This window comes from Ylistrum balloti, unplaced genomic scaffold (assembly GCF_031769215.1).
Source record: "Ylistrum balloti isolate Yb309-2 unplaced genomic scaffold, AGI_CSIRO_Ybal_v1 Utg370450, whole genome shotgun sequence".
Taxonomy (NCBI): Eukaryota; Metazoa; Mollusca; class Bivalvia; order Pectinida; family Pectinidae; genus Ylistrum; species Ylistrum balloti.
In genome coordinates this window covers 1101485-1120339 of record NW_026782299.1, presented here as the reverse complement: position 1 = coordinate 1120339, position 18855 = coordinate 1101485, and the positions used below count along the sequence as shown (strand labels likewise).

Here is an 18855-nt window from a genome sequence, read left to right as displayed (position 1 = left end):
CAAACATTTAACTGTGCAAGCTGTGTTGACAAACATTTAACTGTGCAAGCTGTGTTCACAAACATTTAACTGTGCAAGCTGTGTTTACAAACAATTATCCGTGAAAGCTGTGTTAACAAACATTTAACTGTGCAAGCTGTGTTGACAAACATTTAACTGTGCAAGCTGTGTTCACAAACATTTAACCGTGCAAGCTGTGTTTACAAACATTTAACCGTGCAAGCTGTGTTTACAAACAATTATCCGTGAAAGCTGTGTTTACAAACATTTAACTGTGCAAGCTGTGTTTACAAACATTTAACTGTGCAAGCTGTGTTTACAAACAATTATCCGTGAAAGCTGTGGTAACAAACATTTAACTGTGCAAGCTGTGTTTACAAACATTTAACCGTGCAAGCTGTGTTTATAAACAATTATCCGTGAAAGCTGTGTTAACAAACATCTAACCGTGCACGCTGTTTTAGTAAGAATATCAAATGTACAACCCGAGTTAACAAACAGTTATTATAGCCTGTGAACTGCTTCTGCACTCTGTTGTTTTCATGAAACCTAGCAACCTGTTACCGCACCCAATAACAACTTGCACACCAAGATATTTCTTTCCAATTAAGTGCATCATTTGAATCCCTGTGTTCTGAATTTATCTGTCTGTTACATGCTATGTAAGGTAAGGTCACAAATAAACATTTTTACTGTACTACACATTAATGTAAGCTGAAGGTCACTGATACTTGTAGTATCCACCTTGTGCATAAGGTCAGGGTCAAAAAGATATGATGTTACTGCATACCGTTTATAAAGGCAAGGTCAAAGGTCTTGGTAAAATTGAATTTATTCCCCATTTTATATGTAAGGCACAGATGTGTAATGCTCCTGAATGACCTACTTTGTATATAAGGTCAAGGTCACATATATCTACTGGTACTGTAACACCCACATTATTTGTAAGGTAGAGGTCACAGATAGATACTTTTACTGTATAACCATCATCATATATAAAGTTATATCAATATATAAATTTGTACTGTGGAATTTACACACATACAACTTAGGTCTGGGTAACAGACATACAATAATAAAGTTTCCACATTTAGTTTTATTATTGTTTCTCATAAAAGAAATTGCTTCCATATTAGCAACAACACAATTCATTTGTTAAAAATCACGGATCTAATCTTTAATCCAAAAAAATTTAAACCATTTCTAGATGAACAACATTTGGGAATAAAATAATGATATTCCCATCAGAGATCAGGAATTTATATATCTATCTCAATATACACAAATGTGGATCTATCTCTGATTTTTACTAACTGTATCAGCTATACAATAAATTAAAACAAGGCCAATATTTCTCTCCAGACAAAGTCCTAGATACATGTATCATATTTTTGTTATTCTAAAGATTAAATATCCGACAGATTTTCACACGATTAGACAAAGCATTCCTGAGGCTTAATGATAGACAGCAGTTTTTTTTCCTTATGGAGATCTTTCTACACCGAGATAAAAAAGGGTTGTTATATCCTTGAATTGTCGGGAGTGAGACATGTCACCTTGCTCCCCATCACACACTGTATTGATAATAGCTGTTAAAATAAAACTCTCCGTAACTGCTATGAAACATCAGGAACTTTTGTTGTGATGCGTAAACCATGCATATCCTTTATCTGTTCTTTTAGTGCCTGAAATAACAAACAACAGACTATAATGAACAGATAAAATCTCAAAACATATAATGCTAAATCTTATATTCATTGTTCACTGCTACTAAGTGATTTATCTGAAGTATATAGTTAGTGCACTGATACAATAAAAATTACACTACTGTATATGAAAGTTGGATTTTACTCACCTCAGTAACCATTTTATGTTGTGCTACTTTTCGCTTTCCTTGGAATGAATCTGCCTCAATCAGGATCTCATACATAGCTCCGCAGCCTCCTATGTTAAAAAACAAGTTTCCACAATGAGTTATTCTATGCAAAAATCAAAAATTCTAAATAATTCCATTACAAAAGGTGTACAACAGAGTTTATTTGTACAAATCATTCCTTAAAGATAAAAAATGTTAAAAGTCTTATTGCAGCATTTTTTTGCTTACAAAATTCATCAGAGATCTTTTTACATTCAAAACATGATGAATATATAAACCCAATAAAATGCGAACAGAAACAAATTCAGTCCAGTTTTTTCAGATAATCATTCAAAAATGTTCTCACCACAGTTATCCATAACATATCCTCACCAAAGACAACAGTGAGTTGTGTGTAATATCTTATCATCAGAGAAGTTGATGACTAACGTCCTCACCAGAGATATCAGTGAGTTGTGTGTAATATCTTCACCAAGGGCCTCTGTGACTAATGTACTATGTTATCATAAGAGAAGTCGATGACTGACGTCCTCACCAGAGATATCCATGGCTTATGTAAAGTCATCATCAGATATCTATCTTTGCTAATGTAGTTTTCTCATCTGAGAGTTACACTATCCACAATTTATGATCTTATACAAGATTTCAACAGAGATATCCAGGGCATATGTACTGTTCTCAACAGAGATATCCCTGATTTATGTAGGTTTCATCAGAGATATCCTTGTTTTATGTAGGTTTCATCAGAGATATCCCTGATTTATGTAGGTTTCATCAGAGATATCCCTATTTTATGTAGGTTTCATCAGAGATATCCCTGATTTATGTAGGTTTCATCAGAGATATCCCTGATTTATGTAGGTTTCATCAGAGATATCCCTGATTTATGTAGGTTTCATCAGAGATATCCCTGATTTATGTAGGTTTCATCAGAGATATCCCTGATTTATGTAGGTTTCATCAGAGATATCCCTAATTTATGTAGGTTTCATCTGAGATATCCCTGACTTATTTAGGTTTCATTAGAGATATCCCTGATTTATGTAGGTTTCATCAGAGATATCCCTGGTTTATGCAGGTTTCATCAGAGATATCCCTGGTTTATTTAGGTTTCATCAGAGATATCATTGACTTATTTAGGTTTCATCGGAGATATCACTGACTTATTTAGGTTTCATCGGAGATATCACTGACTTATTTAGGTTTCACCAGAGATATCCCTGACTTATTTAGGTTTCATCAGAGATATCACTGACTTATTTAGGTTTCACCAGAGATATCACTGACTTATTTAGGTTTCACCAGAGATATCACTGACTTATTTAGGTTTCATCAGAGATATCACTGACTTATTTAGGTTTCATCAGAGATATCACTGACTTTAGAATTGTCCTGAACAGTGACATGATTTGAGTTATTGATTTTCAACACCAATGATACAATATCTAACTTATGTGAGCTATGAGCTATTTAATATGGTGTATGCCCACACTAGAAATATTTACAAGTTATGTAATGTTCTCACAGGAAATCTGCATGACTTATATAATGTCCTTTACATAGTTATAAGATGTCTGTATGTATGTTTTTTGACACAAGAAAGAATTTGATACTAAATGAATATACATGTATATGTTATCATAAGTGATATTTCTGACTAATATAATTCTATATTCTCACAACAGATATCTATGGTTAATTCCATGTAAGGTCCTCAAAGAAATCCAAGATTTATCTTAGAATAAGTGTTATCACTGAGATATCAGTGACAAACTAGATGCACAATGTGTAATGCTTTATTCTTACCAGAAATATCCGAGACTTCCACATGAGAAGCAGTTGGAAACTTCTCCTTCAGTATGCCTATCAACCGCTGCTCTGCTTCTGATGGCGGTGCACTGGTCTCGCAGTAGGGGCGCAATAATGACCTCAATCCCAGGAACTAAAAATTACCATGTGAAAACCACATTAGAATTCTTGCAACAATGGGCAATAATATAATTGCTAGTGTTTTGAACAATCAATATAGAAAAACACCTCTATTTGTTCTATTTTTATTTTATTTTCATTCTTTTTTTTATTAGAAAATGTACACAAAACATTTTTAGTGTTGATTTTTAAATACAGTGTTATGTATTTGTTAAATTGTATTTGACATATGACCTTGACAGTTAATCATAACTGGAGTGTTATTTGACCTAACAATTGCGTAAAATACTCTTGATATGTATCATGAGTTCAAGCGTCATGATCCATGGTCTTGCAGTTTTGAAGAAGAAGTTTTTTTGCGATGAAAACAACGATATTTACAGAAGAACTGCGTTACTGTAAAAGGAATCATCCTATGGATGGCACAACAATAATACGTAACTACGACATATTTTTGTTGAGCTGTACTATTAATAGTTTTATGAACACCTGTCTCTTATAAAAACAATTTCGAAGCATATTGTTCCTTCTTCAATATTTCATAACATGTGTCTCTTCATCAGAACCAATGCGGAAGCATCAAGTATGGAGTACTCGTTAATTCAGTTGAGTGTGCTGTCATAAACCATTCCAGTAGCAATTGAAACAAACCAATTTTTGACGAAAAACATACATAATAAATTATTTATATATTGCTATGGTATGAAATGCATATGTTCATTTGTCGAAGGCGCTAAAGCTAATACTTGATTGGCAATCTTCAACACCCTCCCCAACAACATCCGGGATCTTTCAAGATGTCAGCCTTCTGCAGCAGACTCGCCGGTAAAATAAACAAAACTTTAAAGATACAGGTAATAAAACATATAACATATCGATGTTCACTATAGCATGTAAATACAAAAGTAACACTGTTTTATAACACTTTTTAACCAACAAATGATGATGCAATCCAGAGACATATATACGTCTCTGGTGCAATCATACCTCATTCCCCCGAACAGTTCAAAGTCCAGTCATTACATTAAATAAATTTTTGCAGACTACTTGTATGATGAATTTATAATTTTCATTTGTACGGAACGGTTGATATACGCTTTATAATTAACGGTTATCATTGTATGATAAATATCGACTTACAAAATGTACATGTGCATAGTTATTTCAACTGAAGGGAGATAACTCTCCCTGGAATTTTTTCCATTTTCATACCTTCAGAAACATGACAGAAAAATTATATAGTCATAGATTAATTCGTAAGAAAGCAGTTATAATATGGTTCTATTGACGTCAAAGGAAAATTGAGTTGAATTGTTGATATGAGGTAGGCAGTGCCAGGAGAGAGCAAAGCCTATATGCCACAATGACATTCCTGCTTAAAAGTGTCAAGAAAATAAAACGCAAACAAATTTTGGTTTACTGGTGAAAGAGCTTCAAGAAATGAAGAAAAATTGGCATGCTACGGTAATTGATCGATTTTGCAATTATTGTAATGTTGATCTTCTGTGTGCTGATGTGTATACATGTTCCATATTGATACTGGTTGGCATCATATGTCGGGTAGTTGGAGCAATAAAGAATTTTTATTTCATGCCAATTTCATTTGTGCAAAATAACATCATTGATTTAGCTGGCAATTGATGTCAACAAGTCAGATTTGTATTACATGTATAGGTTCATCTGCCAAAATACTGTAGGCTGAAGAGCAATCCGAGGTCTCAAAGGGAAGAATACTGAATATGAGATGGCTAGCAGTGTAAAATATTTTTAATGATTGTTTTTTATTGTTAAAGTCCTATAAGATTTTAATTTTAATTAACAGAATGTATGTATACGCCATCTGTCTGTCTCCTCTCCATGCTGTGTTGGAGAACAAGCCAAGCTGTTTCCAATTGTTAAAACCCCAATGCTCCCAGAAGGCTCATTTAAAGGAAAGACGGTCTTCATAACAGGAGGAGGCACTGGTCTGGGAAAAGGGATGACAACAATGCTGGCTCGACTGGGAGCACAAGTTGTCATTACCAGTCGGTGAGTCACTGTATTAAGACTTCATTACCAGTCGGTGAGTCGATCGATGTATTAAAACTCCTTCAATTTCATTTTTCATTGTATTTTTTTACCTAGATAAGTAAGTTTTTAGGCTAAACGTACTCAGTACGCATAGTCTATTGAGACAGCCTTTCAGACAGAATTTACCGATCCTGGCCTTCTCATTGGCTGAAATATCGAAAAGAGTTAGAGCCCTCTAGCGGCAATTTTCTGCGTAAATAATGCCGCGATCTTTCAAATCGCTATTTTAAAAGCATCCAAAATTAGTTTATTTATATAATAACAATACGATTACTATATATTTCAAAAAAGAAGCACAGTGTGGTTGAACTATTGATAAATTTTGAACAAGATATTTTAGGGAATTCTCGACATGACGTAAGCGTACAGAACACTACGTGCGAGTTGATAAGAAGCCAGTCTGGGGGTTTGGTTTAAATTATCAACTAACAGCACTTATAAACAAACAAAACTTACAAACAGAACATCAATTTTGTTTTAATCCTTGTCGTTGTGGCAAGAACATCTTAATATATAGCATCACTTCACCTCATTACACGTCACCGAATCGGACTGTTCGTCCCACGCGCACACCCGTCGATATGACACTTTTTCAGGTTTTTCACACCCACTACCATGACACTTTTTTAAGTTTTTGAAGATAAAAAGTTTGCGCTTCGTAGGCAAGATACATTTGGTGCTCATGATTTATGAATAATATATTTTTAATACTGTACTGATCATGATGTTGACTCTGTTATAACTTATATTTTTTGTCTTTTAGTTTTATTTGACGAAGGTTGGTTGTACTGATTTCTCAAGTTTGTTAATGTGTATCAAAGATCCTTGAAATGAAAATATTCCTTCAAACAAAGCGCGTATAAAAAAACCAAAATATTCATGTTTATAATTATCAATTTACTAGAACGAAATATTTCCATAACATATTTATTCATTTAGCGTGTCATGGTGACATTATCGAATATATTGGAGATCAGAAATAGTAGTAGCTATAGTGAAAATATTGTAAATTTTGTATATATATGGAAGTCTGGTTTAATCACAAAGAATTATGCCTTTATAGACATAATTACTGGAAGAAAAGTCTAACCATGTTTATAATTATCAATTCACTAGAACAAAATATTTCCATAACATATTTATTCATTTAGCGTGTCATGGTGACATTATCGAATATATTGGAGATCAGAAATAGTAGTAGCTATAGTGAAAATATTGTAAATTTTGTATATATATATGGAAGTCTGGTTTAATTACAAAGAATTATGCCTTTATAGACATAATTACTGGAAGAAAAGTCTAACCATGATACTTCAAGGAAGATAGGCATGTAAATACATTTAATGTAATTACTTACACTTTAATCTATCTGAAATGCTGTGTACACCTTATCTACTTTCCCCAACTACAAATGTAATTATAATAAGTAAGGACTATTACTTTGCAATACATTCAAATTAAAGAAGTAGGTATAAAGTCCTTTCGATTTGTCTAAATCCTTATATTGATAGGATAGTAATTGCAACATCTTGGGGTATTTCAAAGATTTTATTTAGTCAACTTCATCATAGAGCTATTTATCATTTGGTTTGTTGGCGATAAATATATGGTTGTGTGTATTTTGTTATTTTTTTTACCTATTTTGATTTGTTCACATTATTGTCGTCAAATTTGAAATAAGAATTAAAGAAGATATAAAATCGCTTAAAATTAAGAAAAATAGCCTCTGGTTCTCTTATTTTAGTAATTTTTGCATTCCAAAGTGTAGGAGTATGGGGAAAGTAATATAGCTTTGCGGTTATTTGTGAACATTTTTCAATACGTTTAGTCTTTCAGTACTTTCAGTACTTTGATTATATTTGCAGAAGGATAGATGTACTTGAAAACACTGCAGCTGAAATTAGTAAGGAAACAGGAAGTAAGGTAAAATCAACTAATAGTACACTTTATGTAGTAGTTGCCTTATATATTTAATTATTAAGTAGTTTAAACTAAAATTACAAAAGCATAAGTTCTAGATATATATATATATATATAATTTGAATGCTGTAATTGTCCACAAATGAGAGTTGTACTTCTGTCAACAATAGCATCACTGAAACTGATGAATGCCCCTCGAAAAACAACTGAATTGTAATTTAGGGGTTGTGGGCCCTGAATGTGGTACACTGCACATTATCTTAATATGAACAATGTATACATAGGGATCATTATCCTTGTTTAAATAAAAGCAAAGTTATGCTCTGAACAAAAAAGGACTGACGGAAAAATAGATGGATGAACAAAACAGTGGCTTTATACTCTCCAGAAAACTTTTGGGGAGCATGAAATTAGAAAAATCATATTTGTCTTTTTAGGACAGAATTTCATTTCAAAAATAGATTATTTTATTTTGGCTACTTGTGTATCACATAGTAAAGTACATTAGAAAGTTCAAAGAGCTATACATAATTAGACTAATGACACTTGTAGTCATAAACATGGTTTCTGCCAGTTGCAATGTTACCATATATATGTATTTTAAAGTTTCAGTGGTTGACACTATTCTGTTATGTTCTGACAGGTGCTTGCCGTGGCTGCTGATGTGAGAAAACCTGAGACTGTAGAAAAGGCAGTTGACCAATGTGTAAAAGCATTTGGTCTACCACATGTTGTTATCAACAACGCTGCAGGAAATTTCATATCACCATCAGAAAGACTTTCTCCTAATGCTTGGAAAACCATCACAGACATTGTACTAAACGGCTCGGCCTATGTCACTCTGGATATTGGCAAGCGCCTTATAGCTGCAGGACAGGGTGGGTATTAGTGAGATAATGTGTACAATTTGTTTGTATCAGATGATATATATTAGTGTGAGTCAAAATTTCTAACCCTTGAAATATTTTGGAAAAGTACAAAAGGGTGGAGGAAACCAATGTCCTGTGGGTGGTACATTTTTCTCCAACACCCGAATGGTGGATCTGGTTTCATCTGGGTCGGTTGGGTCAGTCTCTTCCGACTGGGACGGAGAGGAGTTCATTCTGGCTCCTTTTTTAGGGTTCGTTTCTGGTAAAGTAAACGGAACCTGGAAATAGTTGGTTGTGTTCGTAGTAGGAGGGGTGGTGATATAGTATGGCACAGGTTATTAGGTCGGACAGATCCGTAAAGGATGCCAGGGATCTCCACAAAGACACAAAGTGGAAAAGTACCGTCCCAATCGGAAGAGACTGACCCAACCAGCACATATGAAACCAGTTCCACCATTCAGATGTCAGAGAAAAAATTCGCACAATATTTGAGAGAAAGAACTGTGTTAATTTACAGTGTGTATGGCATTTTGACTCTGTGAAAATCTAAAGATGACAAACACTCTTTTGGACCAGTCAATACATATGTATTTTGTCTAATTATTGAAAGGGAAATGTTTAAGTATTGTACATCAAGTGATCTGAACAATTAACATTTTGAAGCGTAATTTACACTTTAGCTATCCTTTTCTCAATGTAAAATTGTTCAGAAGACAGTTAGCCAAACCAACCAAAACATGTCAACGAATAAAATTTACGGGTAAGTTACAGAATCCCTGGTGTTGAAGCTCCATCCTATATCTACTTTAAATATTTTTATTAAAGGATGTGCTTTATATCATAACAAACTGTTTTCCTCTTTAGGTGCTGCCTTCCTTGCTATCACTACCATATACGCAGAGAGTGGATCAGCTTATGTTTCTCCCAGTGCTGCAGCCAAGGCAGGAGTTGAAGCCATGACAAAGTATCATGACTCATAATCTTTACAATGTTCTTTGTTTTTACTTGTCAGATTTCAACTTCTGTTTTATCACATAGGATGAAAAATTTTACCGTTCACATCTTTGAAATTCAAGAATCAATAATTGTGTCACCAAATCAACATGTAAAACATTTTGTTAAGCTTTCTTGACAGGGCCTTAACATTGGGTACTTATTTTGTCATTGTTGACTGAAACTGAAATATGTGAAGAATTTTATAACTGTTTGACTATATTATTTACTCTACATACTGAATCATTCAATGAAAGGAAATTCAAAATATGTGATAATTCAAAATATCAAGATAATGAAAAAAATATAAGGCTTACAGGAAATGAGAATTATCTCATAATTTAACATTGAAAAGTTTTCCTGTGATTCATAAGAATGGAAGTTTTTCTCAAATTGTTACCACACGAATATGGATATATACCTAGCTTGACTCTAGTATTATTGTTATTAAATTAGGGGTATATGTTGTAGGAAGCTTAACATTTGACCTTGAGATGATAGTAATGCCTTGGCCTCTGGTCATAGGTAAATGGAGGAATACAATATATACAATAAAAAGGTGCTTAGAGTCTGAGAGCAGTTGTTCCATTATGATTTTAGTCTACATTAGTGTCAAGAAATATGTGACAGTTTCAATATTGGATAACAATTTCTATTACTAAGTAGTTCTGTTTTTATATATCAACAGGTCTTTAGCTTCCGAGTGGGGAAAATATGGAATAAGGTTGAACTGCATTGCCCCAGGACCTATCCACACTGTGGTAAGCGGAGTTAACTTACAGGATATACGTGTTTTGAAATTAAGTGCTTTGGAACCTCTAAAAATCTTAATCAATACAATGTGGCATAGATCCTTATGTTTCTTATATTGGTGATAACAGAATGACAAAATTTGAATATCCTGTTACCCCTGCATGTTAATATCCTAACCTCATATTCAAATGTCCGACTACTGCCACATTTTACTGACCTACTATCCCCACATTGGACTGACCTACTACCCCCACATTGGAATGACCTATGACAGCCACATACCAATGACCTACTTCCCCACATACCAATGACCTACTATCCCCACATTGGACTGACCTTTTACCCCCACATTGGAATGACCTACTACCCCCTATTGGAATGACCTACTACCCCACATTGGAATGTCCTACTACCCCCACATTGGAATGACCTACTACCCCTACATTTGAATGCCCTTCTACCACCATATTGGAATGACCTATTACCCCCACATTTGAATGGTCTACCCCAACATTTTTGAGTGACCTACTACCCCCATATTTTATATGCCGTACTACTCCCACATTTGAATACCATACTGCCCCACTACATCATATTTGTTGAAAACCTGATATCCATATAAATTTTGTATCAAATTTTTTATAAATCTGTAATTGAATATGTCTACTTCTGATAGGGTGCATTTAGCCGCCTTGACCCCACTGGTCAGTTTATCGATAACGTGAAGGAAGTGATGCCAGTTGGGCGCCTTGGAGAGGTTGAGGAATTAGCTAACCTGGCTAGCTACCTTGTCAGCGACTATGCAAGCTGGGTAACAGGGGAGGTAACTTCAAAATTATTGATTTGCTGTAGCCGATTCTTTTCCAAAGCTATGCTACTGCACATATATGTTTCCTTTAGGCTGTAGTTTTTAAATTGAAGCAACTTATTTCATTTTATCAAACAAATCTGATATATCAAAAGCAACATTTTAATTTTGATTCCTTGTCCTATTGGCAGAGAGCAAGATAGATACATCATAGTGATGTAGATATACATTTACAACTATATTATTCCAGCTATCATTGTGATCTATTTATAGACTAGTCTTATTTCAACCATCACAATGATCAAATCATATATATCAATATTCTAATAAATTTCTTGTTTCAGGTTGTTCGCTTTGATGGAGGAGAATTTATTGGTAGAGCAGGATCGTTTAATGAACTTCGCCAGGTAACTAAGGAGCAGTGGGACATCCTTGAAGAAATGATTCGTAAAACCAAGGGATCTTGATTGGTGCAAATATCTTTATAAGGGAAAAATAAATAAGTAAAGAGGGCAAAAAACAATCCGAGTTTATACTGCAGACAATGACATTACATCATTAAAACATTGGATCTGGTTTGAATTAGATGCTGATAGTTTGTTTGAAGTTCTGAAAGAAAGGTTTCAATCAGTGGTCATGATTGCACCTGTCTGACTTGCCTGTATATATCTAATGTTTACATATACTTTTTTTCTATTTTTCCTTTGGCCTCAATTTATGAGTTTACTCAACTGAAAAAAAAGGATCAAATTTGTTGACAGTTGATTTTTTCCAGTTGTCTTATTCTGTGATAATGTATGATTGTACAATAAAAGTACAAATGTATGCAGATGTTTTCAAGCAAATCTTTGATTATTAAATTATTTTTGTATGAAATGGTTTGTCACATGTTTATGTTTTAAATTGTAACCATGTTAGTTATAGCTTGTATTTGTTTGTGAACAGCATATAAACTGGTGTATTTACCTGATACTCTACATAAAATTTGTGATCGAGTGACCATTTTCGAATTTCTCAATGTGCTTATATTTGGACATTTGGCTAGGAGTATTCCCACAAATTTCGCTTGTCCAAACTCACACAGAAGAGATATTTTGATACTAACAACAGTTTAACAAGTCGTTAGAATGAGTTCTTAAAAAGTACAAAACAGCCAGAAACTTTGCATCTATGACGGAATATCCCTTTAATCATACATTTCTTAGATTTGTTGAGTTTGGAAGTTGTTAAATGTACCTCTTTGTTAAAAGGGAATGCCTGGTTACATCCAGATATATTATTTATTTTAATTAGTTGAGACCTAATCGTGATATTTAAACCCTATCGGTGAAATCACAATGCTGAAAGTTTTAATCACAAACAAACAGCCTAGTACTAATTCATGCCATATTGATTGATATGTATTGAAGTAAACACAAACTCTTAGTGTTACATTAAAATATATTTATGTAGGATTGATTCTATTACCAGTCCATACATATGGTGGACAATACAAAACAGAATGTGAAAATAACAAAAATATACATCAATTTGCACATACTGAAGAGACGCTGTCATTCATTAACCAACGTTTCCACGACAAATAAATGTTCCATTGAAATTGTGAATTTGAAAATGATCATGATTTATGATTTTTTTTTTCATTATATTTTATTTTGCGTGAGGAGATGATGTCGTTTTTTTCTCAGAACCCAACGATGTAAAAATAAAAAAGTTGTTATGTCTTAATTTGTTACACTTGTACCACATTTTACAAGGAGCTCCATGCTCTTTTCCTCCTCATTAGAATCAGAGTATATTGTATCTTTTTGTATCAATCAATGAATTTTATCTTTTGATGAAATAATTTCTTAAGCTTGATTCATTTTATTATTTTCTAGTAAACAGCATGATAAAAGAGAAATTAGTATCTAAAGAACTGATATGGGCCCTCCAGGCCTCTTACTTTACTTGCAAAGATGTTTTTTTAATCCATTGTCATCTCTAAACCTTCTTTATCTCTGTTTCATATTTTGAAGAACAAAAACAAAGATAAGAAATATATCACAACATCATATCAATCACATGACGTCACTTTCGAGATTCTGACTCCACGCAATTAAGCTGCTAATTGACAAACTTACCGGTCACGAATTGAACGTGGGTTAAAGTTATTTATTTCAACAATCTTCGTAAACCTTCATCCCAGCATGCTACAGGCAAAATATCACCCTGGGTGTTCTGGTTATTCAGAGGATGTTTGAAGTAACAAACTTTGGTCAGTGCCATTTTATGATCATTTCATGCAAGTTTCGGCTCAATCACACTAGTGGAACTTGAGAAGAAGTCTATAATGTGTTTTCAAGATGGTGGCCATCTTGGATTTCGGACCAACCCGAAATTGACAAACTTTGGACAGGAATATGTCACTATTATTTCAGGTAAGCTTCAGCTCAATGTCACAAGTAGAATTTGAAAGAAAGTTGAAAATGTGTTTTTAATGTATTTTCAAAATGGCGGCCATCTTGAATTTTGGACCAACCCGAAATTAACAAACTTTGGTCAGTGCCATGTCATGATCATTCCATGCAGGTTTTGGCTCAATCAAACTGGTGGAACCTGTGAAGAAGTCGAAAATGTGTTTTCAAGATGGTGGCCATGGCTGCAATCTTGGATTTCGGACCAACCCGAAATTGACAAACTTTGGTCAGTGCCATGTCATGATCATTCCATGCAGGTTTTGGCTCAATCACACTGGTGGAACCTGTGAAGAAGTCGAAAATGTGTTTTCAAGATGGTGGCCATGGCTGCAATCTTGGATTTCGGACCAACCCGAAATTGACAAACTTTGGTCAGGATCATGTCACGATCATTTCAGCTCAATGAGACATGTACAGCTTCAGAAGAAGTTGAAAATGTTTATGACGGATGTCACAGGACAAAAGGTGATTGCAATTGGTCATCAAGACCCTTTGGGTCAGATGACCTAAAAATCAAGAAAAAATCACATTTTTCTTTATTTAATTGATCATAACTTTTTTCTTATGCCAAATTTGACAAATAATGTTTGCTTCAAATAACAAATAGATTCCAATGAACAAAATAAGTGGTTACAAGAAGCCTTGCGATGAACCCTTGCCTTGTTATGGAGCCATTTCTGAACCTTACCTTATACTCTTAGTAAATGTCACAAATTCTATAATGTCCTTTCAATTGTTCAATTCAAAGAAATTGTATTGGGGGGGGGGGGGGGGGGGTACCCGTAAACAAAACCTGGAGTCCTGGGGTGGAGTAGATATTTACTGGAACAGCCCTTACATACACATTATATTATTTCTCAATTACATAGCACCATCAGAATGAAATTGATATTACATGTATATTTGTACTGTGATGTAAAACAGGAAAATAAAGCATCTAAAAAAATCATCATTGTTCTTTGTTATAAAGACTATGTCACAGATATGAAATCAGAATTGTCAAAATAAAACTTGTTTTCTGCACATTAAGAACAGCTTTATTGGATATGGGTTTTGTTTAGATATTGCTATTTAAAGTAAAGCAGTTGGTTGAAAGTGAATATTTCAATACTGGGACCATGGGAACTAATGATAGACAGAACCATACTCCCTTTAATACTCTGCAATCCTGAATTTGTTCTACTACATCTAAATTTTAACATAACCAAGTCAATCCTGAGAAGGCAAGCAACTTAAAAACATCAATTATCTAAATCAGAGAGCAAGATCAGAGGCAATTTGAATTCACAACTGTGGTACAATTAATTGTACTGTGATGTAAAATAGTAAAGCATCTAAAACAACATGCAGTTGTTCAGTATAATCAATACTATGTCTTAAGATATAAAATGTTCATGAAATACACAAGAAAATTATCTCCTGCACATTCAGCACAGCTCCATTTGGCACACAATTTCTTATTGCAAAAATATTTTCTATTGGTAACTAAAAGTCAAACAAATCAAAACATGCTAACCTATAGCACTGTATAACATACTAAAACTGAAATGAAAAACCTTTTGATCATCTGATATAAAACAAGAAATGGGCTAATCTAAAGCACTGTGTAACGTCACTGAAATGAAAACTTTTTGATCATTTGCAGGATGTAATGTCCCTTTCAAGAATCAAAGAAAACTAGAATAGATCTACTTATTTTCAATATCTTTTTGATAGAGGTCTAGAAGTCCATCACGTCGTGCCATTTTATCATTGTGCATGGCTTCCATTTTTTCATTAAATTCTTTGTGATGATTCTCAATCAACTCTACTAACAGTTGATTTTCTTTTCTTTGATGTGGCTGCCTTGGTTGAGGAACTTTTTGGCTGTGTGTTTCCTTCACTACTTGATGTACTATAAATCTGGTAAGAAGGCCTCGTACTTTCTCTGGTTCCATATACTTCATCAAACAACTCCCTTTGTCTGAAATATTTGACTTCTGTGCCAGTTCCCGAGTCCATCACTTCTTTCCATCTTTTCATTAAGCTGTTCATAGCCTGTGTAGAAGTTATGTTACACTTAAGTGTGCTATTCAATGCTTCACATATTTCTTGCCACAACGATAAATGGTTTTTTTATTTATTAAAGCAGCTTTTCCTCTCATGACGTAAGGATACGAGCATGTCCTCTTGGTCACCAGTCCAAATGTGTACATTAAGACGTGGCTGTGGATGAACTTGTAGAGGCTCATGACAAACTTGAAATGGCTGAAGATGAACTTGGGTTGGCTGAAGAAAAACTTGTTGAAGAAGATGAGGTTGCCTGTTGGTGGTTGTTAGAAGCTAGAGGGAAGACTGATGTGCTGGATTGAGATGCTGACTCTGGCATTAAACTTTTTACTACAGCACTTTTGACTGATGGATCTGTAAAAATGAATATGCATGATATACTCAATCATTAGAAGTGGGGCCGCTGTGGCCAAGTGGTTAAGGTATCTGACTCTTGAGCCCACTAACCCTCCACTTATGGGCCGTGGGTTCGAGACCTATGTGGGGCAGTTGCTAGGTACTGGTCATCGGTCTGTGGTTTTTCTCTGAGAACTTTAGCTTTAATTCACCAATAAGACCTGACACATCCTTAAATGACCCTGGCTGTTAAAAGGACGTAAAACTTATAACAAACAAACAAAATAATAGAAGTGACCTGTTAGTCCTTTATACCAGCATATTGAACTTGATTATTCTATACTACAGTATTGTTTTCTCCACTTGTACGATTTTTCTGCCCCAAAAAAAAAATTGTTTCAATGTCAAGGAAAGATTTTAATAAAAACTTGGTGATAATTTGAAATTTGTTAGTTACCTATATCCTTAGACATCAGCACTTTCAATATGTCATCACCAACCTGTAGCTCCACAGATTCACCATTTTTCTTTTTTACTTCTATTGTCTTCATTCTAATTATAAAAGAAACATTTCATTAAACTCTAGACATGCAATTGTTACACCAACATATTCTTCAATGTTTGTAATTTTAATATACTGAAAGTTTAAATTCATATTTACATCCAATGAATAAAACTGACAGAGACAAACAAATTCAGAGATTAGTGGTCCAAAGCTTCATACTGACTGGGTATATGAAAGTCCTTTCTCCAAGTACAATATTTCATTCAAAAGTTATGACCAAGGTCAAAGTTTTTGAAAAATAGGTCAAACTTGGAGGACAAGAGTTCAAAAAATTATAGTACATTATGAAAGGTCTTGTCACACTTACACATAGGTAATACCCATGTGAAATATGAAAGCCGAATCTTCTTTCAGTCTGAAGTTATGACCAAGAATTACAGTATTTGTGACAGACTCACGGACAGACAGACAGACCGACAAATGAGATTAAGTGTCTCCATGCTTTCGCAAAAGGGGGAACAATTATTATACAGTTGTATGTTACTTAGGTGAAGTTAAATCAACCATAACATGAAGAGTTAATAACCTTTTGTTGCACAAACATCACAATATGTCCCTCAAACTTCTTGTGTAATGTGTAGTTCTAATTCATAGTTTTCACAGCAAACCTGATGGAAACACAACCTACAGGCTGGGCAGCGCAGATAAATCCTATATAAAATATAGAAAATTACTAACTTTATAAACTCTTATTTTTATGCAAAATTACAACAAAACCTTTTTTCCAGAGCCAGAAATATCCTGAATCTGACTCAGATTGACAAGTCATTTATCTGATTATGAATAAACTCTACAAACCTTGTACAACCTAATATTATTTGAGTAATATTACAGTACTGTACCTGTACATACATAATGACTAAATTAAATATTGATACCTGTGAATATTTTCTGAATTAAAGATCTTACTTGTAATCACAAGTAGAGGCTACAGAACACCGCAGCACTCCTAGTTACCCGTACTCGAAAGGGGGACCACATTACACCAGTCCTTTACTTATTGCATTGGCTGCTCGTGCGATTCCGGTCACAGTACAAGATTTTGATGTATACATACAAAGCAATAAATGGAACAGCTCCTGAATATTTGCAGGAACTTGTCACCGTTTATCAGCCGTCACGATCACTACGATCGAAGACAGAATCATTGTTGTGTGTTCCAAACTCTCGGAATGTGACTTATGGTAACCGGTGCTTTGGAAAGGTAGCGTCCACTTTGTGGAACAGCTTACCATCTGCTACCAGAAGGTCAAAATCCCTGGCCAAATTCAAGAGGGATATTAAAACCCACCTGTTTACGTCTGCATTTTAGACTCATACGCAGACGTCCTGTATATACATACTATCACCACTACTTACTTGATTTGGTTACTGTGTTACATATGTTGATTACTGCGTTATACATGTTCTTTAAATTTTGTAGTAAGATTATTATGTAATTGTGAAGCGCATTAGAGTATTTTTTCAAAATAGATAGTGCGCTATATAAATGTTGTATATTATTATTTATTATTATTATTATTATTATTATTATCACCGTCAACAAAAATTTCAATCTTCCCTGAGGATTCTTGAGCTTCAAGTGAGTGTAGAGAGTGATCTGTCACAGGAATGTGACATATGTAGCATGTCCTTTTGATCTTTACAGCATCCATCTGATTAAACAACACAGTATTGGCTTTTTAGCAAGATTCTGGCAACAACAGAGAGGAGCCCAAGAGACCCTGGGCCCCAAAAAACTGTTAAACTCTGACTCGCAATATATCATCATGTCAATAATTTGTGATAGATTCTTGACCACAAAATTTGTCTAGAAAATGAATCACAAATTGTTAACAGGATAACATATTGTGAGTGAAGTACCCTAGTATTTTTGCACTTGCAAAAAAGGGGAATATCCAGAAAATACATCTGCATCAGCATATATCATTACATACGTGTACAGTATATGACGAGCCAATTTATAAATTTACCATTTATATGCATGTATACCGTATGTGCCCTTACAGTAGGAGTAGAAAAATCAGATCTACTATTTCAAACCATGAAAATAGCTCCACTTGCCACTTAAATACATACAAACCTCTTAACTAACTTGTGAAATACATCTACAAATGCATTGCGCGTACATAATATTTTTTTGTGCGATTGTAAAGACTCGCACAAAACTTATTTTGTGCATTGACAAAACCACGAGCTTACCATCGGCAGCCAGGTTTGATCTAGAG

The 18855-nt window shown here is 34.2% G+C and overlaps 2 protein-coding genes and 1 pseudogene across 2 annotated transcripts; 1 reads left to right on the top strand and 2 right to left on the bottom strand.

Moving 5' to 3' along the window:
* Positions 1-1151: 1151 nt before the first annotated feature.
* Positions 1152-4378, bottom strand: LOC132555022 (bolA-like protein 3). The gene is made up of 4 exons (XM_060219357.1): positions 4295-4378; positions 3683-3818; positions 1856-1944; positions 1152-1685 (listed from the first exon to the last, which is right to left on the bottom strand). Exons 1-4 carry the CDS (start codon positions 4322-4324, stop codon positions 1617-1619), a joined length of 324 nt encoding a protein of 107 aa, XP_060075340.1. The 5' UTR covers positions 4325-4378; the 3' UTR covers positions 1152-1616.
* Positions 4379-4583: 205 nt separating this feature from the next.
* Positions 4584-12094, top strand: LOC132554916 (2,4-dienoyl-CoA reductase [(3E)-enoyl-CoA-producing], mitochondrial-like). The gene is made up of 8 exons (XM_060219245.1): positions 4584-4659; positions 5628-5833; positions 7741-7798; positions 8439-8673; positions 9529-9628; positions 10346-10418; positions 11087-11233; positions 11563-12094. The coding sequence occupies exons 1-8, from the start codon at positions 4603-4605 to the stop codon at positions 11683-11685; spliced, it is 999 nt and encodes a 332-aa protein (XP_060075228.1). The 5' UTR covers positions 4584-4602; the 3' UTR covers positions 11686-12094.
* A 2359-nt stretch (positions 12095-14453) lies between these two features.
* On the bottom strand, positions 14454-16613 carry LOC132554934 (uncharacterized; annotated as a pseudogene).
* Positions 16614-18855: the final 2242 nt, after the last annotated feature.

Bases quoted from the DNA above. Each gene is read 5' to 3' on its own strand.
- LOC132555022 (XM_060219357.1), bottom strand. From the start codon at position 4,324: ATGCTTCGAAATTGTTTTTATAAGAGACAG. The intron at 3,819-4,294 runs GTGTTCATAAAA...GGTAATTTTTAG, and splicing joins ATTGTTTTTATAAGAGACAG to TTCCTGGGATTGAGGTCATT. The intron at 1,945-3,682 runs GTAAGAATAAAG...TTTTTAACATAG, and splicing joins GGAAGTCTCGGATATTTCTG to GAGGCTGCGGAGCTATGTAT.
- LOC132554916 (XM_060219245.1), top strand. From the start codon at position 4,603: ATGTCAGCCTTCTGCAGCAGACTCGCCGGTAAAATAAACAAAACTTTA. The intron at 5,834-7,740 runs GTGAGTCACTGT...TTATATTTGCAG, and splicing joins CAAGTTGTCATTACCAGTCG to AAGGATAGATGTACTTGAAA. The intron at 10,419-11,086 runs GTAAGCGGAGTT...TACTTCTGATAG, and splicing joins CAGGACCTATCCACACTGTG to GGTGCATTTAGCCGCCTTGA.